The sequence below is a fragment of the Coregonus lavaretus genome (genome assembly GCF_964263955.1).
Source record: "Coregonus lavaretus genome assembly, chromosome: 20".
NCBI classification, from domain to species: domain Eukaryota; kingdom Metazoa; phylum Chordata; class Actinopteri; order Salmoniformes; family Salmonidae; genus Coregonus; species Coregonus lavaretus.
The window spans coordinates 38490344-38516929 of NC_140007.1; the positions used below are offsets into that span (position 1 = coordinate 38490344).

Consider the following 26586-nt stretch of genomic DNA (forward strand, 5'->3'; position numbering starts at 1 on the left):
TTTAACTTTTCCTCAATATTTTGAGGGGGACCATCCTCCTCTACTTCTCTGGCATGTACAGTTGAAGTCGGAAGTTTACATACACTTAGGTTGGAGTCATTAAAACTTGTTTTTCAACCACGCCACACATTTCTTGTTAACAAACTATAGTTTTGGCAAGTCGGTTAGGACATCTACTTTGTGCATGACACAAGTAATTTTTCCAACAATTGTTTACAGACAGATTATTTCACTTATAATTCACTGTATCACAATTCCAGTGGGTCAGAAGTTTACATACACTAAGTTGACTGTGCCTTTAAACAGCTTGGAAAATTCCAGAAAATGATGTCATTGCTTTAGAAGCTTCTGATAGGCTAATTGACATCATTTGAGTCAATTGGAGGTATACCTGTGGATGTATTTCAAGGCCTACCTTCAAACTCAGTGCCTCTTTGCTTGACATCATGGGAAAATCTAAAGAAATCAGCCAAGATCTCAGAAAAATAATTGTAGACCTTCACAAGTCTGGTTCATCCTTGGGAGCAATTTCCAAATGCCTGAAGGTACCACGTTCATCTGTACAAACAATAGTACGCAAGTATAAACACCATGGGACCACGCAGCCGTCATACCGCTCAGGAAGGAGACGTGTTCTGTCTCCTAGAGATGAACGTACTTTGGTGCGGAAAGTGCAAATCAATCCCAGAACAACAGCAAAGGACCTTGTGAAGATGCTGGAGGAAATGGGTACAAAAGTATCTATATCCACAGTAAAACGAGTCCTATATCGACATAACCTGAAAGGCCGCTCAGCAAGGAAGAAGCCACTGCTCCAAAACCGCCGTAAAAAAGCCAGACTATGGTTTGCAACTGCACATGGGGACAAAGATCGTACTTTTTGGAGAAATGTCCTCTGGTCTGATGAAACAAAAATAGAACTGTTTGGCCATAATGACCATCGTTATGTTTGGAGGAAAAAGGGGGATCCTTGCAAGCCGAAGAACACCATCCCAACCGTGAAGCACAGGTGTGGCAGCATCATGCTGTGGGGGTGCTTTGCTGCAGGAGGGACTGGTACACTTCACAAAATAGATGGCATCATGAGGAAGGAAAAGTCTGTGGATATATTGAAGCAACATCTCAAGACATCAGTCAGGAAGTTAAAGCTTGGTCGCAAATGGACAATGACCCCAAGCATACTTCCAAAGTTGTGGCAAAATGGCTTAAGGACAACAAAGTCAAGGTATTGGACTGGCCATCACAAAGCCCTGACCTCAATCCTATAGAAAATGTGTGGGCAGAACTGAAAAAGCGTGTGCGAGCAAGGAGGCCTACAAACCTGACTCAGTTACACCAGCTTTGTCAGGAGGAATGGGCCAAATTTCACCCAACTTATTGTGGAAGGCTACCTGACACGTTTGACCCAAGTTAAACAATTTAAAGGCAATGCTACCAAATACTAATTGAGTGTATGTAAACTTCCGACCCACTGGGAATGTGATGAAATAAATAAAAGCTGAAATAAATAATTATCTCTACTATTATTCTGACATTTCACATTCTTAAAATAAAGTGGTGATCCTAACTGACCTAAGACTGGGAATTTTTACGAGGATTAAATGTCAGGAATTGTGTAAAACTGAGTTTAAATATATTTGGCTAAGGTGTATGTAAACTTCCGACTTCAGCTGTATATTACCTCCCATCCTATATCCAGTGTGGCCTTTAGACTGACCGACTGTATTTTACTCTCAATGCATTTTACTCTCAATGCTGAAGAAGTACTCCAATAATAATGAGTAGTTATTTAGTATGAAGTTAATCTCAGACATGACTTTACCTGTATCTTTCAGGATGGAAAGTGATGAGGACAGCGATGCTCCAGATAGTATTGTCCCAGCGTCCTCTCCTGAGTGTGACTTAGGTGACGAGGTGCTACGCTTCCCTCGCCTCAGAGAACCCAAAGAGGAGGAGATGGAGAGAACCATCTCCCCTACCATACCACTCATCCCCCGCACTGCTGTCCCAGGTAGGACCACTATACGGGCAGAAAAAGTATACTTGTTGAAAATGCACTTGTTGTAAGTGGTTCTTGAGCATCTAAGAGCATTGCTCAATGACTAAAATACTTTAACATGTGTATATAAAAACAAAACAAATTTGGACTATCACTTCTGAAATAATAACTTAATTATGAATTCCCTCCTCTTGCCAGTCCACATCACCTTTTTTCTGTCCTTGTCCAGTGTTTCCAGAGAACAAGCCGTTTCAAGCAGTGGATGGCAAGGCGGTGTCTACAACCAACCCCTGGGACAAAGCCAAGAGCAACGAGGTGGCTGTGACCTTCACACTGTCCTCCGCTGCAGCCAAGGTACTGAGTGAACCCCCTTCCAACCCTACACCCCTTTCTGACCCACTCTCATTTTCACTCCAACCCCTCTCCTAGATTGGTCCCAGATCAGTTTGTGCTGTCTTGCCAACTCCTATGGTAATTGTCGCGTCATGTTTGGCAATATGGCTCAAACAGATGTGGGACCAGGCTATCTCCTATCTGAACTGAACCATGAACTGTCTGTCATGGAAAAACAACCAAGATCTTGATTGATTGGTTGACGTATATTTCTCCAGAATCTGAACCATGTGATGGTGGTGGTGGCTCAGCTCCTCCACATGCGGATGCCTGGTTCCTATGAGGTAGCTTTCTCTCCCAGCCCAGGCAGGGCAGGAGCTTCAGGACCAGGGAAAGAACCCGTACAACCAGGTACTGGACCTCCAGCTGACTTCTGTTATATTTATCTTCACAGTTAAAAAGTCCCAAATGGAATGTAGGTACAATGTAGTTACCTACTAAATACTGATCTAACCAGAAAGCTAAGGTTTAGCGAGGAGGATAAGCTGATCCTAGATCTGTGCCTAAGTTTTAAAGTTTCTCCAGGTTGAATTGACCCCGTCTTACTTTTGAGAAAATGGTTAGCTAGATAAATGTATTGGAGAAACAGAACATAAAATGGTCAGATACATTTATTGATGAAACCGATCATCTAACAGTGAAGTCTCCCCTCAGGTGCCCTGTGTGTGAAGACAGGTGATCTAGACGGTAGTTCACCCAGCCAGAATGCAGAGTGGCTGAGACAGTTTGATGTTTCTCTGCCAGGCTGCACTCTGAAGAAACAGGTGGACATCCTCTCACTCATCAAACAGGTACGTCCGACTGCATTCTATCTATTTCAGGGATGTGATATTTCCTGATTAATCAGAAATGCCTACTTTTTTTTACATTTATCCTCCAATATAATAGAAACAGAGCTTGATCTTGATCACATCCCTGTACAGTCTCCCTATGATATAACCTTGTATATTTATGATGTAGCTATATTTATCATTATATTTTAGCTGGAATTTGTTAATAGTATGCTCATATAAATATGTGATTGTCTATGCTTAATATCTGGAACAACATAAAAAAAAACATCTGGAAATAGCTATATAAATCCAATCGATTACTATTAGTCATGGCTTTCTTTTTGTCAGTGACCTGGAGATGATCCCTACAAACAATTTCATTTCTCACTCAGGAGTTGCCGGAACAGGAGGACAACCCGGTTCAGCACTGTTATACAACTAACGTGTCTGACCTGGATGTACACCACCTTCCCATCATCCCTGTTGAAGACTCCCCGCCCTCCTCTCCCTCTCCTCCACCTCCTGCCCCTGCTCTTACTAGTGAGCCTGAGACTGAGCCTCCAACCCAGCCAGCCTCCCCCTCCACCACCCAGCCAGCCTCCCCCTCCACCACCCAGCCAGCCTCCCCCTCCACCACCCAGCCAGCCTCCCCCTCCACCACCCAGCCAGCCTCCCCCTCCACCACCCAGCCAGCTTCCCCCTCCACCACCCAGCCAGCCTCCCCCTCCACCACCCAGCCAGCCTCCTACTCCACCACACAGCCAGCCTCTCCCTCTCAAGCTCCCTCCAGCCCTGTTCAGACCACCATTGAGGTCAAAACGGAGCCTGCCACCACCACTGTTCAGATCAAAATGGAGGCCGAGGCTGAGGAGACCATCCTTCCCACTCCTGACGCTGGCGCTGAGACTAAGGCTGCTGCTGCTGCTGAGATGGACTATGATGCCAAGCCTGCTGACCAGCCAGCCCCCCAGCCCCAGGACACCCCCAACTCCCCCACCCCCAGCCTGGAGGTGATCTCCCCCAAGGTGAAGCACCGCAGCAGGCCCCTCTCCCCCGACCCTGAGGAGATTGTAGTCCGGCCCAAGGTGAAGAAGTGGAAGGGCCTCCGCTGGAAGCGTCTCCAGATCGTCATCACCATCCGTAAAGGAGGCTCCAAGAAGGAGAGCAGCCGCGGGGTCTCAGAGCTCATGGAGCGTCTCCGCATCACCTTAAGACCTGACAAGCTGCCTCGGGACAAACGCAAGTGCTGCTTCTGCCACGAGGAGGGCGACGGCGCCACGGACGGCCCCGCCAGGCTCCTCAACATCGACGTGGACCTGTGGGTTCATCTCAACTGCGCCCTGTGGAGCACGGAGGTGTACGAGACGCAGGGAGGCGCTCTGATGAACGTAGAAATGGCATTGAGGCGTGGGCTCCGCACCCGCTGTGCCTACTGCCAGAAGACTGGCGCTACCAACAGCTGCAACCGCCTGCGCTGCCCCAACGTCTACCACTTCGCGTGCGGCATCCGGGCCCGCTGCATGTTCTTCAGGGACAAGACCATGCTGTGCACCCAACACAAACTAAAAGGACCCAGCGAGGAGGAGCTGACGGGCTTCACCGTGTTCCGGCGCGTCTACATCGAGAGAGATGAGGTCAAGCAGATCGCCAGTATCTTACAACGCGGCGACCGTATACACCTGTTCCGCGTAGGCGGGCTCATCTTCCACGCCGTAGGTCAGCTGCTGCCATCTCAGATGCAAGCCTTCCACTCCCCGACCGCCATCTTCCCCGTGGGCTACGAGGCTACCAGGATCTACTGGAGCACGCGGGTGCCTAACCGCCGGTGTCGGTATCGTTGTCGTATCAGTGAGACGGAGGGAAGGCCGCTGTTCGAGGTTCGGGTGCTGGAGCATGGACAGGAGGACCTGCACTACCGCGACACCAGCCCAGAAGGTATGTTCTCAAATTCTGTCCCCACACCCTCCTCTGGCTGCCCCTATGTGTTGAAACGTCCAATCACAGAACTGACCACAGTTGGAGTTAATATGTCAAAATTGCCGTTAATCCAGAATTGAATTGCAATTTCTTTGAAATTGCACCATTGCAATCCCAGCCATGTCTGTAATTTAAATGGAATTGACTTCATCTCTGCAATTTTACTAATCTGGTCTGTAACCATGTCGTGTGTTTTCTCTCCTTTCTCTCTAGGTATCTGGGACAGAGTGGTTCAGTCTGTAGCTAAGCTGAGAGAAGAGGCTGCCATGCTGAAGCTGTTCACTGATCACGTGAAGGGAGAGGAGATGTACGGCCTCACTGTCCACGCCGTGCTGCGCATCACTGAGTCGGTAAGAAGTCCTTTGGGAAAGCAGCATCGGCATCGCCATTTTGTTTTTCCCCTCTGCTCTCATTGCTTCCATAATATCAAGGTCTGTGTCTCCAAAGACAGTCTATTATCCATACAGAGCCCTACTGTGAGTCCTTTTGACCAGAGTCACTATGGCTCTGGTTAAAAGCGGTGCACTGTAGAGGGAATAGGGTGTCATCTGAGAGAGAGATCATGTTATTTCATCGTTAACTTCACTAACATCCTGTGTGTTACGTTATCAGTTGCCTGGAGTGGAGAACTGCCAGAACTATGTGTTCCGCTACGGTCGCCACCCTCTGATGGAGCTGCCCCTCATGATCAACCCCACCGGCTGCGCCCGCTCCGAACCCAAGATCCTCACACACTGCAAGAGGTAAGAATGCAGTATAGTCCTCCACAGATGATGTTATTTAACTGTAGAGATCAACTGCAGGTGAGACTGCAATATAGTCTTCCAAATAGATTTATAGTCATAGTAGTTATAGAACATGGTAATAGTTTTGTATTATAAACTGGGTTGTTCGAGCCCTGAATGCTGATTTGGCCGAAAGCTGTGGTATATCAGACCACGGGTATAACAAAACATTTATTTTTACTGCTCTAATTACGTTGGCAACCAGTTTATAATAGCAATAAGGCTCCTCCGGGGTTTGTGATATATGGTCAATATACCACAGCTAAGGGCTGTATCCAGGGACTCCATGTTGCGTTGTGTGTAAGAGCAGCCCTTAGCCGTGGTATGTTGGCCATATACCAACCCCCTCTGGCCTAATTGCTTAAGTATTCTAGCATAGATCATCTAGATGTAGATATTACAGATGCGCGGGTTGACTCATGACCCGCAGTCCGGTTATATCCGCGGGGCGGGCGGGTGGGTTTAGGATCATTAAATATTGTGTGGATGAAGGGCGGGTGGGTTGGCAGGCGGGTTGAATAAAGGGGAAAACAATACCTTAACAAATCCATAGGCCTAAATGTAGCATTGTTGTGCAATTTATATCTATAGGCTACATTGAGGTTTTTCTTTCATTATTTAAGGCTATCTGGCATTAGTGCTTAAGCCTATGGCCTAACTGTATGCGCACCAAATGGCCTACAGGTCAATCGCCAAATGCTTTTGGAAAAGGGCAGAAAAAGTTAACCCCCTAATAAATCTAATTATCATAATAAAAAATCCCCATACAAATATGTTAGATGAAACTAGAGATATCTGTTTTTTTGCGTTGGATGCGTCTCAATCCACCGAATCCGCCTATGTCGCTCTTCCGCATCTGCGGTGAAAGGTGACAGAGCTAGAGCGGTGTTTGTCAGACCATGAGACATCCCAAAAATCGTTGGAAAGATGAGACTCTCACGAACCCGATGGTGTTGCTCTACGGCCCCCACAAGCGTCTTGGGACTCATCTGAAGTCGGTACAACCGATCTGCCAACTTCTGTCTGTAGCATCCGAACAGTTTGGGCTACACACTAACAGTTTGGGCTACACACTAATGCAAAGGTGAGACTCTCACGAACACGTTGGTTGTTTTTGATCCACAGGCCTCACAAGACTCGTCTGAATATCCCCCCGGTACCAGTTGAAAAATGAATAGAAGTATATATGGAGACTGTTTACTGCCAAAGATAAGGGGTTAAATACATGTAAAAAACAAACTTCCTTTAAAATTATTTTTGGGAGACTTTCTGTTCCATGTAGTGAATCTGTTATTCAATGCGTTTTGTATGGGCTAAGAGCAGTAAGGCCCTAAATAATATTTCATATATTTTTTTTTATACTTAAAAGGGGTCTTAAAATTCAAAATGAAATAGCTAAATGATCTTTGGTATGAACTTCTTAAAACAATTCCATATAGCTTAGTAGACCCCCTTTTTTTAAATAAATTTTTTGGGGTCCCTAAATTTTTTTGCTCCGCGAAAGAAGCAGCGATGACAAAGAACTTTACCGATGTCAACTAGATTGAAGCTTTCATTCTATTGATTTTCTGACATTATTCTGGAGAGCAAGAGCTTATTTCGTCTTCTAGGGCAACAAATAGGCCAATGACAGAAGAGAATCGACATGTAGCCTATTTAATTATAGACAAGTTTACTAACAAATAGCCTATCAAAATGTTGGAAATTATAAGCAGAAACCTATCTAAATCAGACCAAAAAAAATGTATCCTTCCGCCGTCTCTGACTGTAGCCTTCAGCGCATTTTCTATATTAGCAGGTTAGGGTCGGGTGCGGGCCTCAGATTTTCACTTTATTACAAATAGCCGGGCGGTTGCGGGTGGGTTATTAGCAATTGCGGGTGTGGGTGAACAAACAGCTGACCTGCGCACCACTAATAGATATACTGTGTAGAGAATCTAGATATACTCTTTCCATGACAGACTGACCAGGTGAAAGATATGATCCCTTATTGATGTCACCTGTTAAATCCACTTCAATCAGTGTAGATGAAGGGGAGGAGACAGGTTAAAGATGGATTTTTAAGCCTTGAGACAAATGAGACATGGATTGGGTATGTGCCATTGTGAGGGTGAATGGGCAAGACAAGATATTTAAGTGCCTTTGAACGGGTTATGGTAGTAGATGCCAGGTGCACTGGTTTGAGTGTGCCAAGAACTGCAACGCACACTCAAGACATCCCTTGTGTATCAAGAATAGTCCACCACCCAAAGGATATCCAGCCAACTTGACAACTGTGGGAAGCATTGGAGTCAACATGGGCCAGCATCCCTGTGGAACGCTTTCGACACCTTGTAGTTCATGCACCAACGAATTGAGGCTGTTTTGAGGGCAAAAGGGAGTGCAGCTCAATATTAGGAAGGTGTTCCTAATGTTTTGTCCACTCAGTGTAGATATGCAGAGCAGAGGTGTCACTCATTCCATGGAGGGCCTAGTGTCTGCTGGTTTTTGGTTTTTCCTTTCAATTAAGACCTAGACAACCAGGTGAGGGGAGTTCCTTACTAATCAGTGACCTTAATTCATCAATCAAGTCCAGGGAGGAGGGAAAACCCGCAGACACTCTGCCTTCCGTGGAATGAGTTTGACACGTGTAGTGCAGAGAATCCAGATGTAGAGAAATTAGTTGTGTGGTCTGTTAGTAGTTGATTATATTGTTGTTAGTTCAGGCCACATTCTGATTGGTCAAAACGTGTGTTCCAGACATGTATTATCCACTATATGCAATAATGAGGGAGCTCTCCCTCACAGTCGAGACAGAAATATCCTCCATTTTTTTATTTGTATTGTGTTTCATCAAATGTTGTCATATTGAGTAGTGAAACTAGTAGCTTCTTAGTAGTAAACTAAAAAGTCTAAACTGAATGATTTACATGATGACTGTGCAGACTGACTCTGATCTAGTTCTGTGTCTCTCTCTCTTAGGCCTCACACCCTGAACAGTACGTCCATGTCCAAGGCCTACCAGAGCACCTTCACCGGCGAGATCAACACCCCCTACAGCAAGCAGTTTGTCCACTCCAAGTCCTCCCAGTACCGCCGTCTGAAGACAGAGTGGAAGAACAACGTCTACCTGGCCCGGTCCCAAATCCAGGGCCTGGGGCTGTACGCTGCCAAGGACCTGGACAAACACACCATGGTCATCGAGTATATAGGAACCATCATCCGCAACGAGGTGGCCAACCGCCGCGAGAAGATCTATGAGGAACAGGTGGGTGGCTCTTGAATAGTCTAGTAGTAGCAGTCAATAGTCTTTGTTTTCTTAGTTTATTTGGATCCCCAATAGCTGTTACAGTTACAACACTGGTCCCCACAAGAAGAGTAGCTGTGATCAATTGTTTATTGATTTTACACAACTTAACAAGAGGCTGAAAAGACAAAGGTTGTAATATATTTGTCCATAATGTATCAGTGGATTGGAACATTTATGACCTCTCTTCCTTCTTGTTTTCTTCTAGAACCGTGGGATCTACATGTTCCGCACCAACAACGAGCATGTGATCGATGCCACTCTGACCGGCGGCCCTGCTCGGTAAGTGTTGGTCTATTTTCTCTTTCATATTATGTTTGTCCCTGTCTCACCCTCTGTTTTCCTCTTCAGCTATGTCAACCACTCCTGTGCGCCCAACTGTGTTGCCGAGGTGGTGACATTTGACAAAGAGGATAAGATCATCATCATCTCCAGTCGCAGGATCCCCAAGGGAGAAGAGGTAAGACAGAGAGCCCTGGTCACAATGCACATGTACATTTGATAGTTTATATACATACCGCAGTATGTAAAGTCCTTTACATTTTAAACTGGTTCTTTGGGGGTCTTGGTTGTGTTACGGTAAAGCATGTTTGGACAACTAAACCAGGCTTTATAAACACATGTTACAGCATAGTGTTGTTACTTACCCTCTGTTTCTTCTCCTAGCTGACGTACGACTATCAGTTTGACTTTGAGGACGATCAGCACAAGATCCCTTGCCACTGCGGAGCCTGGAATTGCCGAAAGTGGATGAACTAAACTAACTGGGAGAAATGGAGAGATATAAAGATGGATGGAACACTACTGCTGCGCCAAGGCCTTTAGAATCTTTAGAACTACTTCTACTACCCAGTTCATAAGCTGTTCCTAAACTGATTGTAAGCTGTTCATAAGCTGACGAACGAGGAGGGAAACAGACCTCCAAAACAATAAAAGACTAAGATGTTTGCATTCACACCTGTAGCCAAAGGTTTGAAGAGCATTATGGAATAAAAGCAAACAAACCACCTCTGACATCCAGCCGAATGGTGGGACAATCTTTTTGTGGATGAACTGTGTCCTCTGCCATAAGCAACTCTTTCCTCTACCTATCTACCTACCACTCCCCCTTCAATAACTGGCTGGAATACAATCCTCTCTACATCTACCAAATGTTCTGATTCTATCTATGTTATATCAATACTCTCTTAGGGCAGACCTCACCTCACCTAGAGCTTTGAAGAAAGAAGCCATTTTAAGTACTATGAAATAACTAATGCATTTTTTAAAAAGGCGGACCTATCCTCCTTCTCCTGCACTCCCCCCTTCCTAACCCCCAAGGAAAAGACACTTTCCCATCGTCATTGGTGAAGATTGACTTCCCAACGTGGATATTATTGGCTAGCTAGACAATCCTGAAGACAGTGGCTCTGAGTCTGTAGAGAAGAACTATGTATCTTTGAGAGGCAGAAGAAAAAATGTAAGATAATATAAAGTTGACCTGTGGCTCCAGAGGCACCAGACAGAAAGACAGGTGTTTTATTATTGTCCCAACTGACTAAAGGAGTTTAAAGGTGGGTTAGTTGGACCCCAGTCTACCTCATTGATCTAGTGGGAAGTGACTGCTTACTTTGTATAAAAACTGTTAACTGCTACTGTGGAGGGGGGAGAGAATGTTGTTTTCATTAGGCTAATAGTATAGCCTTCTCAGACAAGCAGGGAAACTTAAACTAACACAGGTTTGCTCTTATCTATTCTATGCTGATGATGATTTTACAATAATGAGCCAACAATATTATTATTATTATTCATTAATGATGTATAGAGACAGAAGGAATTATATGACCGTTTATTGGTTAAGACATCGCATTAAGATCAATCACAAGCTTAACAGGTGTCGTTAAATGACTCCTGATCATCCTTGATTTTATGTAGCTATTTGTTTTGTTTTGCCATTCTCTGCATGTGGGAATTGACACAATAACAGCCACCCTTATGTTGCTGAAGACTGAGGGGGAGAGATTGGTGTGAATGATTGTTGCTTACACAGCTTCAGTATCACAAGCAGGAACAAGTCTTTCGCAAGACGATCAAGTCCAACTAACTAATGAGTGAAGGAAATGTAATGTACGCTTGCTGCTTCATACCTTCAGGTCACACGTTAAGCAGAAAGCTTGCTAGGAATGATGCAAGACTAGACTACTATCCCATTTGTTTTTCACCTTTTAGTCCTTCAAATTCCATCTGCATTTTGATAGTTTCTTTTCTCGAATGACGTCACCCATGAATCTAGCCTCTTCCTCTCTTTATCATGTAGTGGACAGTCGTAAACGTTACTGTAGTGAGTCTCTCTCTGCCTGGCCCAGCCTGACCACACCACAGCTAGGTGTATTTTTAAAGATCCCTTTATTGTGGTTTTCTAGTGGTAGTACCGTCTTCTATACTGGAGGCTTGAAGCAATGGCAGGCGAAGACTTGTAAAAAAATAAATAAAGGGCATTTCTTTTTTTATGAAAGTAAATTAATAACAAAGTAAATCTTTAAAGTGTGTGTGTGGGGTGGGGTGGGGGGGGGGGGGGGGGCGGTTCTGAAGTCTCCATGACGTCTCCCTTCTACTTTTACTCTACCATGACCTCGCGTAAGAAAAATGCAAAAGTGTACAAACTGTATATATACACTATAGGGGGCAACAAACTATCAACCCATTTTTAATCTAAAATTGTAGAGAAATAAAGTTGATTTATAAATCTACCACTGGATATCATTTTATCAGAAAGATTAAGCTGTATATATATATATATATATATGTAAAATGGCGAACTACATAATATCTATGTATATGAACCAGTGTTTTTGCATTTACCTGTTTTTCTATTAGCGTTTTTTGCTATAAGATTTCAAAGACAGTTTCTTAAAATAGGTATGCGAACACGGCTGGTCTTCAATGACTTGGATGAGAAGCCACGGGTGAAAATGTTTGGAGAAAGTTGATCCATTATGGAAAGTTGTCATGATTATTACAACATGAGAAATCACTTACTGCGTAAAAGGAGTACAACGGTGCATAGCATGTGTATTTATGTAACATTTGTTCATTTAGTTTTTATTTATGCTACTGCGTGTCGTTTTACCAAAACCTATCTATACCTTCGTCACCATTGGATTCTAAGTACGAGTCAGTAAATGGAAAATCTTAAACTTCTCCCTGGCTAGGATATTAGTTATTAACTATGATTGCTTTATTTTTATCTTCCCTATAGAAGTGAATGTGTTGGTATACCTTGTGAAAACGGCTACTCGGCCTCCATGTTATGACTAAATATTCAAAGTGAACCCCGTACTTCCGTACCTGAGACTGAATTGCACTCTCAATAGTAAATGAATGGAGTAGTTCTCTAAAAGTTATGAGGCAGTGATATTTTTTTCTTGGTATGTTTATATTTCAAGGAAAGGCCATGAGACATTTTGCTGCTCACTGGATTTCAGCCTAAATAATTTCTTGAATATTTTAGGATTTCAATAAAGAGATTGCTAAGTTTTTTTTTTTTTTTTACCTAACCTACTTTTTAAGACATTTGTACAGCAGCGCTTTTAGGGAATATTAAATAATTTTTTATCATGTGGCATGTTTTGTATGAATATAATTTTGAATTGTAAAAATTTGACGACGCCAGAGGTTGCATCTCTTTCTAGACAGCTTTCCCCATTATTCTTTCCCTGCTTTTTTTTCTTTCTTGTAAAAGGAAAATAAAATGCATTTTAAAATATCTTGGATCTTCATCTTTTTTATAAAACAAATGCGACTTGAGATTAGAATGCGACTTTCAGGATAACTTGCAGGACTTAACGTAGGCTAAATCTAAAAAAAAGTGACATTCAAAAGAAGACTCAAATTAAGAAAAACTTGTATTTATTACTGTATATCACCTACCATATGTACACATTTTCCAACTATTCCTGAAAAGATTGGTTTAACATGGTTTTTGAAGAGGTATGTTTGATATAACAAAACTAATTCCCATGACAACAGACCAAAACATTGACAAGAATATTTTACATTTGGTTCTATTGACAACCATTTGTTCCTCAAAGCACTCATGAAATACCAGGACAGATTGACCCCAAAATACTCAATCTGTGGTATATCCTTTCCAATGTCACAGTACCAGCAACATACATTTACTGGTATACACGCTCTATATCGAAATGAAAAACACAAATAGAATGCAGCGAGGAGACAAAAAAGTAATTTGTTCCATCTTTGACCTCCTTAAAGATGGAGGTCCCAGTGTTGAGACAGCATGCAGAACAAGGGACTGTTTGAGAGCCTAGTTCAAGTGTTAGCCTAATAACCGTTATATAATGCACATCCAACCTATTCTTCTTGGATCAAAATTAAAACAAATTCTGAAAATAAATACGCAAATGGTGAGATGAGCTGATAGTTACATCACGATATTATCAACTATTCCAGTGTCAATAAAGGGAAAATAGATGGCTACAACCCAAGAAAGGACATACAGAAAAAAGTAACAATTTTGCTCCGTGACAAGCTTTCCTTTGAGTTCTGCATCTCAGAGAAACCAACCGAAAGTACCAATGAAGATGTGTCGTTGAAAAATGACCATACCACAGACGATATTTTTTTTTAAATATACAAATCAAATGTAGCCATCAGTATTAGCTATAGTAAAACAGTATTTTCATTGGCATTGTTTTGCCTCTTATTTGCTCAGTGTATTGGCCACTAGCACTACCCACAGGTGAAATGAGGCTATTTCCTAAGATTGAACACGAGAAAGCCGGTAGTTATCGAGGTTGGAGCTACCCCAGCTAACTTATCACATATGGAGAATGCGGAATTAGAAATACGTTATAAATCAAAATCTTTGACTGGCTGAGACACTGGCTTCCTCATCACATCAAATATCACAGTGTATTCATCAAAATATGAAATAATACAACTATTAACAAATAAATAAAACCATTAAAAAAACCCACCCCTGCCACATTTCAAAAACAACAAACTGGACCAAATGTAAAATGTGATACATGTAGGAGTCACATACAAGGAGGAGGGAGTCACAGACATTGAGTGCAACATGTTTTTTGTGGAATATTCAAGTAGCAGAATGCACACTTTGTCTGCTTAAATAAAACACAATGTTAAATGACCAATAAACTACAGGCTATTCCAGGCTGTTCCAGGCTTCTGAAAGCAGTATAGGAATGTCTGCAGTCTACTCTGCTGATGTATATTGGGACATCGCTATAGAAGTGACTTTCCTGCCTTATATGGTAGGTTGGTTTCATCCTGTAGAGACGGTTGGGCTGGGGGACGAAAACAGTGCTTCTGCTACTCTCCCACATGCTCCAAAAAGCAATGTGTTGCCATGAAAACAAATAAGTCAAACTCATAACACAATATTCTTTAACTAAAAAATGTGTTTTCAAGATGTAGCTAGTCCATTGTGGGAAAATCTTGTTTTTCTTAAAAGATGTAAAAAATAATATTTAAAACAAAATTCCTGTCACTGTACAATAGTAATAATTCCTGCCTCGGAACACAAAACAAAAACTGAACAGGGCGATTTGCACTGATAATAATAGTAGTATTAACAGTGGTAGTGTTGTAGTGTGGTGAAAAGGGAAGGAGAGGAGGTTGGGATAACATGGTGAAGGAGAACAAAGGGAGGGAGGGAGGGAGGAAGAAGAGAGGAGGGTCAGTGGGGAGATTCTCAGTAGTTTGGGCTAAAAAGGTGAGGTAGGCATCGTCACAACTTGGCGTGTGGCTTTTAAACTGGCAGGATTTGGTCTCAGTCCTTTCCCTGTGTAGTGTTAGTCCTCTGTAGCCTGGTCCCGAATGGCACTCTAGTGCATATATAGTGCACTACTTTTAACCAGAGCTCTATAGGCCCTTGTCAAAAGTAGTGCACTACACTGGGAATAGGGTGCCTTTTGGGACACACCTCATGTCTTCTGTAGTTGTGCGTCTCCAGTGAGCTACATGGCTCTGCTGTCCGTCCCACACTGATCTTACATCTTGATGTCCTCTTCGACACTGAGCTGAGACAGGGTCTTCTTGATGCGTAGAGCTGTGAGGCGGGCCGCTCCGTTAGAGTACCAGCACTCTCTCATGATCTTACCCATCACACGAAGAGACTGGAGGAGAAGCCAGAGAGGGTTCGATCAACACGCAATCAACCAACTATATACACAAAGGAAATATCAAATGATTTGCTAGTGTGAATGAATAAAGTACAATAAAAATAAAAAAGATGTTTTGTTTCCACCATATCTACATTTAAATGCACAGTCAAAGCCAATAACTTATGACAAGTCAACAAACACAATGTTTCTGTCCAAAAGGTCAACAAATGCAATGTTTCTGTCCAGAGGTGTTTTGTATTTGTTCTTTCTCATTACCTCGTAGCTCTGCCACCAGTTGGGCACATTAGGCCTCAGCCTCTGGTCACACACCACCTTCCTCATCTCATCTATGGAAGGGTCAGAGGGCACCAGGTCAAAGTAGGGTAGCTGGTACTCTTCATGGATACCTATAGGGGGCAGAGGAGCAGCCAGGTCACTCACATGTACACATATCAGAAGATTTGTTCATATTAATGTGGTTCCTGAGAAGTTACAGCGTGTTTGAAGGGATCGGTTTGAGCAAGGCATGGCGCAGAATCCCTAATGTTGAACACATAATGAGTAGTTATTTGGCACGCAAGGTGATTTGTAGATCAGTGATTTTATGCAGTCTTACTGTAATTTAATCAATCTCAAGCGCATACAAACCTTCACCAGGCGTTGTGAGATTTGATCATCTGTGTAGCATGACTCCAATAAAGAGGACTTGAAACCCAGTCAGTGTCTTACCTCCAGTGTTGCAGCGGCGTGCTATCTCCCAGTACACCAGCCCCAGAGCGTAGATGTCAGCACACTTAAACGAGTCAAAGTGTTTCATGTTGATGGTCTCTTCCAGGACCTCTGGAGCCATATACCTGAAACAGACAAGAAAAGGGGATGTTTTGTACAGCATCAAATAACTTTAAAAACCAATTCAGAGATTGAAAAGAAGCGTGTGTGTGATATGTGATGGGGCAACCAGTGGTCTCAGTACCTCTTGGTGCCAACGCGCTGGTTAGGGGCGATGTCTATAGTATCAGAGATTGACTCGTGGCGTACTGCCAGCCCAAGGTCAGCGATGGCACACATGCCATTCTTCTTCACCAGAATATTCTTAGACTTCAGATCACGGTGGGCGATGCCAGGTTTGCCTAGAGAGGAACACACACTGAGTTGGAAGACTGGAATGGAGGGGGCACACAATATTTTTACCAGGTTAATATTTTAACCAGGTCAATTAGTCTGTACTGTCTATTTGTTAAAAGGTTTGTAATGTCTACTACTATCGACTTTCAATGTAAACAGTCAAGTATTTTGTCTAATGTATTTTTAGTTGTGTGTTGGACGCCAGGAAGATTAGCTGTCGTCGAGGCGTCAGCTAATGAGGATCCTTATAAAATGCTAATCTATAGGCAGGGCAATCAGTGCAAACTATGGCCATAGTGAGGGGTGTAACATGTAGAGAGATGGAAAAACAGCATTAAAATCAGTAAACAATATCTGGAATATTTTAACACAACAGAGGAGCTGGCTAAACCACCAACAGATCTGGCTACCTGGGCCATGTTCAGTTGCCAAACATTGCAGATAGAAATGCCATGAATAGAGCCGACATGATTCCTTGTTCTACATGTCGGAGAGGAATGTTTGTTGTACATATTTCTATCTGAACGTTCCAAAACTGCTGAATGCGCCCCAGGCTAATTATGAATGTAAACACGTATGGTCTGAGTGGACGTGTATGGTCCGTATAATTCATCTCCCCGCTGTGCTTACCCTGCGTTCCCAGTATCTCCATGTGCAAGTGAGCCAGGCCGCTGGCAGCAGACAGGGACAGTTTGATCATACCCTCGATTGTCACGGAGTAGTGGTTCAGGTAGTCAAACAGAGAGCCGTGCTCATGGTAGTCTGACACCAGCCACAGCTGGGTCCATGTGCCGTTATCTGGAGAGGGAGAGAGAGGATCATTCTGTCAATAAAACTACAGCCAGTAGGAGCCCTAGAATGACATTCACCTACATAACACCAGAGATACAGTGCCTTCAGAAAGTATTCACACCCCTTGATGTTTTACACAACACAAAATAAATAAAAATATACATATACACACACACATACATATATATACACACACACACACACTGTATTTTTTGTATTGTTTTAAGATGAACATTTTCTCCTCTCCTGACTGCATGTGCTGCCATATAAATGGAATGAATAGATCGGCTTCCTCATTCAAGTCAAAGATTTGTCCTTCTGGAAGGTTCTCCCAACTCCACAGAGGAACTCTGGAGCTCTGTCAGAGTGACCATTGGGTTCTTGGTCTCCCTGACCAAGGCCCTTCTCCCCCGATTGCTCAGTTTGGCCTTGCGGCCAGCTCTAGGAAGAGTCTTTGTGGTTCCAAACTTCTTCCATTTAAGAATGATGGACGCCACTGTGTTCTTGGGGACCTTCAATGCTGCAGAACTGTTTTGATTCCCTTCCCCAGATCTGTGCCTCGACACAATCCTGTCTTGGAGCTCTACGGACAATTCCTTGGTTTTTGCTCTGACATGCACTGTCAACTGTGGGACCTTACATAGACAGGCGTGTGCCTTTCCAAATCATGTCCAATCAATTGAATTTACCACAGGTGGAGTCAAATCAAGTTGTAGAAACATCAAGGATGATCAATGGACACAGGATGCACCTGAGCTCAATTTCGAATCTCATAGCAATCTCACAGCCTCCTGAGTGGCGCAGCGGTCTAAGGCACTGCATCGCAGTGCTAGCTGTGCCACTAGAGATCCTGGTTCGAATCCAGGCTCTGTCATAGCCGGCCGCGACCGGGAGACCCATGAGGCGGCGCACCAATTGGCCCAGCGTCGTCCAGGGTAGGGGAGGGAATGGCCGGCAGGGATGTAGCTCAGTTGGTAGAGCATGGCGCTTGCAACGCCAGGGTTGTGGGTTTGATTCCAGTAATAAAATAATGTATGCAATCACTAACTGTAAGTCGCTCTGGATAAGAGCGTCTGCTAAATTACTAAAATGTAAATGTGAAATAGCAAAGGGTCTGAGATTACTTATGTAAATAAGGTATGTTTTTTTTTTTTAAATACATTTAGCAAAAATGTCCAAAAACCTGTTTTCGCTTTGTCATTATGGGGTATTGTGTGTAGATTGATGAGCGAAAAAAATAATGTAATCCATTTTAAAATAAAGCTGTAATGTAACAAAATGTGGAAAAAGTCAAGGGTTCTGAATACTTTCCAAATGCACTGTATATATTAATTTTTTTGGTTGTTGTTGGCTATTCGAATGGTTATTACGGTGACCGTGGTCATTTGCTGGCCAATAACCGTCAGTGCAGGGTTTCTGTTAGCCGGTAATAGTTTGCTTTTGACCAATAAAAAAATTTAAACCAGATAAAACTGTCTCCGGCCAATTGTCCAGGAGAAGAAAAAAAATCCTTGTCGATGTAAATAAATGTGACCGGTCATGCTTATTGGTCTATAGGGTCATTTGCATAATTTAGTGGAATTAAATTGGCGTGTGATACAGAAACTATGAGCGGAAATCAGGCAGCGTGAGAGATGCTGCTACAGCTTCTCAAACAGCTCATTCGTTGCTGCTGTAATCAAATGTGCTTTTATAAGCCCAATCATTGTGTAACAATTCTAAATGTAATTGCGTGTAAAAACAGTTTTGATGGCCACGATTAAAAATATCTACACTTTTTATTTCGCAACTGGTAATTGAAGCACTCTTTCCATTCAAGTGCATATAGGAAACGGTAGGCAGGATTCAGCGTGTCACACACCACGTTGCAATGAGCTGGAGGCCGTATGCATTTTGAAAACATATACTTAAATTGTTTGAAACCTGAACGTCTTACTTCATATTATGAGAAAAGTCTGCCCTTGCTTCAAATTAAAATCCAACCATAGAAACGTAGAGGCAATTATTTTATAATGATTTCCATATACCGTCGCAACCAGTAGCCTTTTCTCTCATGTTCTCTTGGTTTTCAAATCAACTTTCTTTCATTGTCCATTCGCCAAAGGCACAATCCTAGTCATATTAGCAACCCATTCGTGGTCCTCTGTAGCTCAATTGGTAGAGCATGGTGCTTGTAACGCCAGGGTAGTGGGTTCGATCCCCGGGACCACCCATACGTAAAAATGTATGCACACATGACTAAGTCGCTTTGGATAAATGGAATATTATTCTAGTTGTTGCATCTTTAGATCTCCCATCTTTCTAAATTGCTAACAGTGTTTTCCCACTAATTGCATTATGGAACAAACATTTGCACGTAGCCTACTGCCTTGTGCACATTGTTGTGCTTATAATGTGAAGAAATAATAGTTGATCAACATTTTAAGTTAAACATTCTGATCTGTTGCATCACTCATTGCTTCTTATGTAGCCTAGGCCTACTGGTTGTATGAATTTGGGATCTATCGTCCCACAACTGTCCCAGAGTCTATTTCGAATAGGCCATTTCTTTCATGCACAGAACAACAAGCTGACCAATAGAATAGGTTAACTTTTCTACTATGGGGATATTAGATTGACATAGGCTAGTGATTTTGCTGTTCGTTACTTGTCTTGTTGGCTGAGGAAAAGTAAATGTAGACAGTTATTCTAACATCTTCAAAGAGAACATCGGAATTTGGTAAGAAGGATGCACACCGTTGCATGTTCTGTTAAGATTAATTACCATAATCTAAATGTGATTTCTGTCATTCTGAGAACAGTGGGTGGATGCACTAATCAGGTTAAGCACCCAATGCATATAGGTCCAGTACATTTATCCAATGTCCGTTAATTAAAAAATGCTGCCGGTCAAATGTCCGGCACTACATTTTCCTAACGGAAATCCTGCCCTAGTGTGTGGTGAGAGAATGCTCACCTTTATTGTCGGCGGCGATGAATCCCAGGATGTTCTCGTGTCGCAGCATGACGGTCTGGTAGATCTCAGCCTCTCTGAACCACGACCGCTCCTCCCGGGAAGAGAAGATCTTCACCGCCACGTCTCCTCCACGCCACTTCCCCCGCCACACCTCCCCAAAGCGGCCTTTCCCGATGATCTCCTGCAGAACAATGGTCCTGGCCACGGTACGCTGCACAAACAGGGGCAGACCTGCAGGGGGAAGCAGAGAGAAGAGCAGATAGCCAGGAGTACCACTGATGCCATTTGGCTTTTACCTAAATACAAACTTGTATGCATCTACTCTATTACTTACAGAGATGTCTAAAGGATATTCTTAACATTGAACAGCAATATCTAGTGTAATATACCCTCTGTTTGCAGGAGAGGGTAGAGTATACTGCTAAAAAATAAGCATGCTTTGCGGTTCCATATCTATAACCTTTTCTTCAAGCAGTGTAGGCTCAGTCTACTCACCAGAACCAGACCCGGAGGTGGACATGTCGTAGATGAGGTCCTGCAGGGTCTTGTCCTTGGCCAGGTAGAGGTGTTCACAGGAGGGGTCCTCCACCTCCAGCCTCTGCCTGCGGCAGCACCAGAAGAGAGGAGAGATTTAGTCTATTTGGTGAGAAACTGAAAATGTACCTTCTGTCCATCTCAACCCACCCAAATCCGATACCAGCAGCCCTCCAGTTGCCAGGTCAGTTCCCACTCAGGGCTTGAACTAGCAACCTTCCGCCTACTGGCCCACCTCTCTAACCTCTAGGCTACCTAATGGCCAACCTGATGGCCCACCTGTAGGGCCCTCCCATCATGTAGTGCCAACCCACCTGTAGGTCCTCTGGTGGTGTTGGAACAGGAACACTCCCAGCAGCAGCAGCATGCACAGCAGGAAGACTGGCCCTGCGATCACAGCCACAAGCTCCACCGGCCCCCAGGGGCCACCAGAGCTCACTGGGACTGGAGAGAGGGAGAAATTGAGAACAGGGTCGTGGTATTAGTATCTTTCCAGTTTAACCTAAACACAAAGGGTGCATCTCAATAGCCCAAAGTGGCTTCCTCCATCTCCTCTCCCTTATCAGCACTGATATGAAAGCAACATGGTGAATGTCTACAAGGGGGTTGCCTTCACCAGTCCTGTTCTTTCAAATGACTGCAGATAAAGAGACTATGACCGGAAGCTATTCTGGTGGAATGCACATTCAATGCGCGGCTGGTGTGACTTCGGCTTTACTCACGCGAGGGGACCTTGAGGTCGACGCGGTTGCAGTAGTCAGTGTAGCAGCAGTGTGTGTTGAGCAGTCCCTCAGCACTCAGACAGTAGAAAGGTTGGCCAGGGGGCACAAGGCTGTCTCTGGTAATACAGATCCTTACATGCTGCTCTCGCCCCTGGATGAAGGAGGTGGAGGCCATGCACGCCCCGTCAGTCTCACATTCATAACCAGACTTCACACAGTTGGTGCAGTTACACCGCAGGGCTGGGGGGAAAGAGGGAGGAAGGAGGTTAGAAATACTGCCAATTGATGGAGATTTTTATTTGGTCAGCAATTTATTTATTTATACATATACACACACAGTACATTTTGTTTTTACGTGACCGGGAGTGCAAAGTCAGACTTATTTCCGTTGTGGTCTGAGGAGCATCATGGGAGCTTGAACAGAGACCAAGATAACAGGCATGGGCATGGAATTTCCAGAACAGAATGAGATTAACTGTCATTGATGGCCTTAAACTATAAGCCTATAGTCCAGTCCTTAAGAGGAAAACGATTGAATCACTGCATTGACCACATTTTTTTCCAGCAGAGGGCAACCTAAACCAACAATTAAGAAAGACAACATACATTCCATCTACTGGACTATCCAGGATAGAGTCCCATTCAGAATAGACTCAACACAGCCAGTGGAGTACGGTTTGTGCAGACAGACAGCCCAGGCTGAAACCAGATCCACCACTGCAGATGAACACAAAACACACTGAGGAGAGAAAGGGAGAAGACTGTCCTGGGAGCTTACATTGTAGAATTTTAGCAACCAGGAAATGACAGAGCGATTTCTACATTGGCCGCTTGACCCGATTTCCACTAGATAACACAGCCAAAGTCAAAACAGCTTTCCCATTTTGACAACAGATGCCAGCCCGGCAGGAGAAATCATAGCCAATCACAACACTGTCGGGTTGGGATGGGCGATATGGCCGAAAAATCAACTTTTTCAAAGTTATGGGCTATTCACGAGATACACTGCATGACCAAAAGTGTGTGGACACCTGCTCGTCCAACATCTCATTCCAAAATCATGGGCATTAATATGGAGTTGGTCCCCCCTTTGCTGCTATAACAGCCTCCACTCTTCTGGGAAGGCTTTTCACTAGATGTTGGAACATTGTTGTGGGGACTTGCTTCCATTCAGCCACAAGAACATTAGTGAGGTCGTGCACTGATGTTGTGCGATTAGGCCTGGCTCGCAGTCGGCGTTCCAATTCATCCCAAAGGTGTTCGATGGGGTTGAGGTCAGGGCTCTGTGCAGGCCAGTCAAGTTCTTCCACACCGATCTCGACAAACCATTTCTGTATGGACCTCACTTTGTGCACGGGGGCATTGTCATGTTGAAACAGGAAAGGGCCTTCCTCAAACTGTTGCCACAAAGTTGGAAGCACAGAATCGTCTAGAATGTCATTGTATGCTATAGTGTTAAGATTTCCCTTCACTGGAACTAAGGGGCCACATACTTTGTGTGTGATATATATATATATATATATATATACACATACATACATACATACATACATACATACATACATATATACATATACACACATAGTGGGAAAAAAAAGTATTTAGTCAGCCACCAATTGTGCAAGTTCTCCCACTTAAAAAGATGAGAGAGGCCTGTAATTTTCATCATAGGTAGACGTCAACTATGACAGACAAATTGAGAAATTCTTTCTCCAGAAAATCACATTGTAGGATTTTTAATGAATTTATTTGCAAATTATGGTGGAAAATAAGTATTTGATCATCTACAAACAAGCAAGATTTATGGCTCTCACAGACCTGTAACTTATTCTTTAAGAGGCTCCTCTGTCCTCCACTCGTTACCTGTATTAATGGCACCTGTTTGAACTTGTTATCAGTATAAAAGACACCTGTCCACAACCTCAAACAGTCACACTCCAAACTCCACTATGGCCAAGACCAAAGAGCTGTCAAAGGACACCAGAAACAAAATTGTAGACCTGCACCAGGCTGGGAAGACTGAATCTGCAATAGGTAAGCAGTTTGGTTTGAAGAAATCAACTGTGGGAGCAATTATTAGGAAATGGAAGACATACAAGACCACTGATAATCTCCCTCGATCTGGGGCTCCACGCAAGTTCTCACCCCGTGGGGTCAAAATGATCACAAGAACGGTGAGCAAAAATCCCAGAACCACACGGGGGGACCTAGTGAATGACCTGCAGAGAGCTGGGACCAAAGTAACAAAGCCTACCATCAGTAACACACTACGCCGCCAGGGACTCAAATCCTGCAGTGCCAGACGTGTCCCCCTGCTTAAGCCAGTACATGTCCAGGCCTGTCTGAAGTTTGCTAGAGTGCATTTGGATGATCCAGAAGAGGATTGGGAGAATGTCATATGGTCAGATGAAACCAAAATATAACTTTTTGGTAAAAACTCAACTCGTCGTGTTTGGAGGACAAAGAATGCTGAGTTGCATCCAAAGAACACCATACCTACTGTATGGGGGTGGAAACATCATGCTATGGGGCTGTTTTTCTGCAAAGGGACGACTGATCCGTGTAAAGGAAAGAATGAATGGGGCCATGTATCGTGAGATTTTGAGTGAAAACCTCCTTCCATCAGCAAGGGCATTGAAGATGAAACGTGGCTGGGTCTTTCAGCATGACAATGATCCCAAACACACCGCCCGGGCAACAAAAGGAGTGGCTTCGTCAGAAGCATTTCAAGGTCCTGGAGTGGCCTAGCCAGTCTCCAGATCTCAACCCCATAGAAAATCTTTGGAGGGAGTTGAAAGTCAGTGTTGCCCAGCGACAGCCCCAAAACATCACTGCTCTAGAGGAGATCTGCATGGAGGAATGGGCCAAAATACCAGCAACAGTGTGTGAAAACCTTGTGAAGACTTACAGAAAACGTTTGACCTGTGTCATTGCCAACAAAGGGTATATAACAAAGTATTGAGACACTTTTGTTATTGACCAAATACTTATTTTCCACCATAATTTGCAAATAAATTCATAAAAAATCCTACAATGTGATTTTCTGGATTCTTTTTCCTCATTTTGTCTGTCATAGTTGAAGTGAACCTCTGATGAAAATTACAGGCCTCTCATCTTTTTAAGTGGGAGAACTTGCACAATTGGTGGCTGACTAAATACTTTTTCTCCCCCACTGTATATACATACACACACACAGCTGTGGAAAAAAATTAAAAAGACCACTGCAAATGTTTCTTAAATCAGCATCTCTACATTTATGACAGCCATTCCTTTCCAGTGTCTGTTGAATTCCAACACAGGCACACCTCATTCTACTGAATTAGGTACTGATTAGGTGATCACCTGAACCAAATCTTATTTAAAAACGAGGAAAAGTATAAAAACCACTGCTGTGGTCATCACTATCCTCTTGCAATAGGACTAGCTGGATGGCAAAAACAGTGCTAATAGTACCTCAAAAGTAATATTAAATTTAAAAAAATAACTATTGACCATGCCAAAAGAGTTGAAAAGGAAAGTTGAGAGTGATGAAAAAAGGGTTCAATTCTGGCTTTACTGGCAGAGGGTTACAGTGAGCGTCAGGTTGTTCCATTCTTAAAATTTAAAAGACGGCGGTTCATAAGAACAAGGTCAAGCAGCAGACATTGGGGACAACAAAACTACAGACCGGCAGAGGGCGAAAACGACTCTCTACTGACCGGGATGACCACCAACTCATTCGAATGTCACTCAACAACCGTAGGATGACATCAAGTGACCTACAAAAAGAATGGCAAACGGCAGCTGGGGTGAAGTGCATGGCGAGGACAGTTTGAAACAGGCTCCTAGGGGCAGGGCTGAAGTCGTGCAAAGCTAGAAAAAAGCCCTTCATCAATGAGAAGCAAAGAATAGGATTGGACCGTAGAGGACTGGAGTGAGGTCATCTTCTCTGATGAGTCCAATTTTCAGCTTTGCCCAACACCTGGTCATCTAATGGTTAGACGGAGACCTGGAGAGGCCTACAAGCCACAGTGTCTCGCACCCACTGTGATATTTTGTGGAGGATCGGTGATGATCTGGGGGTGCTACAGCAAGACTGGAATCGGGCAGATTTGTCTTTGTGAAGGACGCATGAATCAAGCCATGTACAAGGTTGTCCTGGAAGAAAACTTGTTTCCCCCATTTTTAATCTAAAATTGTAGAGAAATAAAGTTGATTTATAAATCTACCACTGGATATCATTTTATCAGAAAGATTAAGCTGTATATATATATATATATATATATGTAAAATGGCGAACTACATAATATCTATGTATATGAACCAGTGTTTTTGCATTTACCTGTTTTTCTATTAGCGTTTTTTGCTATAAGATTTCAAAGACAGTTTCTTAAAATAGGTATGCGAACACGGCTGGTCTTCAATGACTTGGATGAGAAGCCACGGGTGAAAATGTTTGGAGAAAGTTGATCCATTATGGAAAGTTGTCATGATTATTACAACATGAGAAATCACTTACTGCGTAAAAGGAGTACAACGGTGCATAGCATGTGTATTTATGTAACATTTGTTCATTTAGTTTTTATTTATGCTACTGCGTGTCGTTTTACCAAAACCTATCTATACCTTCGTCACCATTGGATTCTAAGTACGAGTCAGTAAATGGAAAATCTTAAACTTCTCCCTGGCTAGGATATTAGTTATTAACTATGATTGCTTTATTTTTATCTTCCCTATAGAAGTGAATGTGTTGGTATACCTTGTGAAAACGGCTACTCGGCCTCCATGTTATGACTAAATATTCAAAGTGAACCCCGTACTTCCGTACCTGAGACTGAATTGCACTCTCAATAGTAAATGAATGGAGTAGTTCTCTAAAAGTTATGAGGCAGTGATATTTTTTTCTTGGTATGTTTATATTTCAAGGAAAGGCCATGAGACATTTTGCTGCTCACTGGATTTCAGCCTAAATAATTTCTTGAATATTTTAGGATTTCAATAAAGAGATTGCTAAGTTTTTTTTTTTTTTTTACCTAACCTACTTTTTAAGACATTTGTACAGCAGCGCTTTTAGGGAATATTAAATAATTTTTTATCATGTGGCATGTTTTGTATGAATATAATTTTGAATTGTAAA

General features: G+C 43.1%; 2 protein-coding genes across 2 annotated transcripts in view; one reads left to right on the forward strand and one right to left on the reverse strand.

The window, feature by feature from the left end:
* kmt2d (lysine (K)-specific methyltransferase 2D) overlaps positions 1-12960 on the forward strand; it is a 44907-nt gene extending 31947 nt beyond the window's left edge. The window contains exons 39-49 of the mRNA XM_084184673.1: positions 1836-2011; positions 2229-2353; positions 2611-2743; positions 3047-3183; positions 3558-5100; positions 5356-5492; positions 5755-5885; positions 8889-9174; positions 9422-9495; positions 9565-9673; positions 9880-12960. Of these exons, the coding sequence (XP_084040799.1) occupies positions 1836-2011; positions 2229-2353; positions 2611-2743; positions 3047-3183; positions 3558-5100; positions 5356-5492; positions 5755-5885; positions 8889-9174; positions 9422-9495; positions 9565-9673; positions 9880-9972 (2944 nt within the window). The 3' untranslated portion in view covers positions 9973-12960. The remainder of the gene's footprint in view (positions 1-1835; positions 2012-2228; positions 2354-2610; positions 2744-3046; positions 3184-3557; positions 5101-5355; positions 5493-5754; positions 5886-8888; positions 9175-9421; positions 9496-9564; positions 9674-9879) is intronic.
* A 119-nt stretch (positions 12961-13079) lies between these two features.
* Positions 13080-25062, reverse strand: LOC311148157 (activin receptor type-1B-like; the record flags this gene model as incomplete). The annotated part of the gene is made up of 10 exons (XM_084185047.1): positions 13080-15353; positions 15618-15748; positions 16071-16195; positions 16315-16471; positions 17097-17264; positions 20215-20445; positions 20710-20816; positions 21063-21192; positions 21471-21710; positions 25041-25062. The coding sequence occupies 10 exons, from the start codon at positions 25060-25062 to the stop codon at positions 15228-15230; spliced, it is 1437 nt and encodes a 478-aa protein (XP_084041173.1). The 3' UTR covers positions 13080-15227.
* Between the last annotated feature and the right edge of the window lie 1524 nt (positions 25063-26586).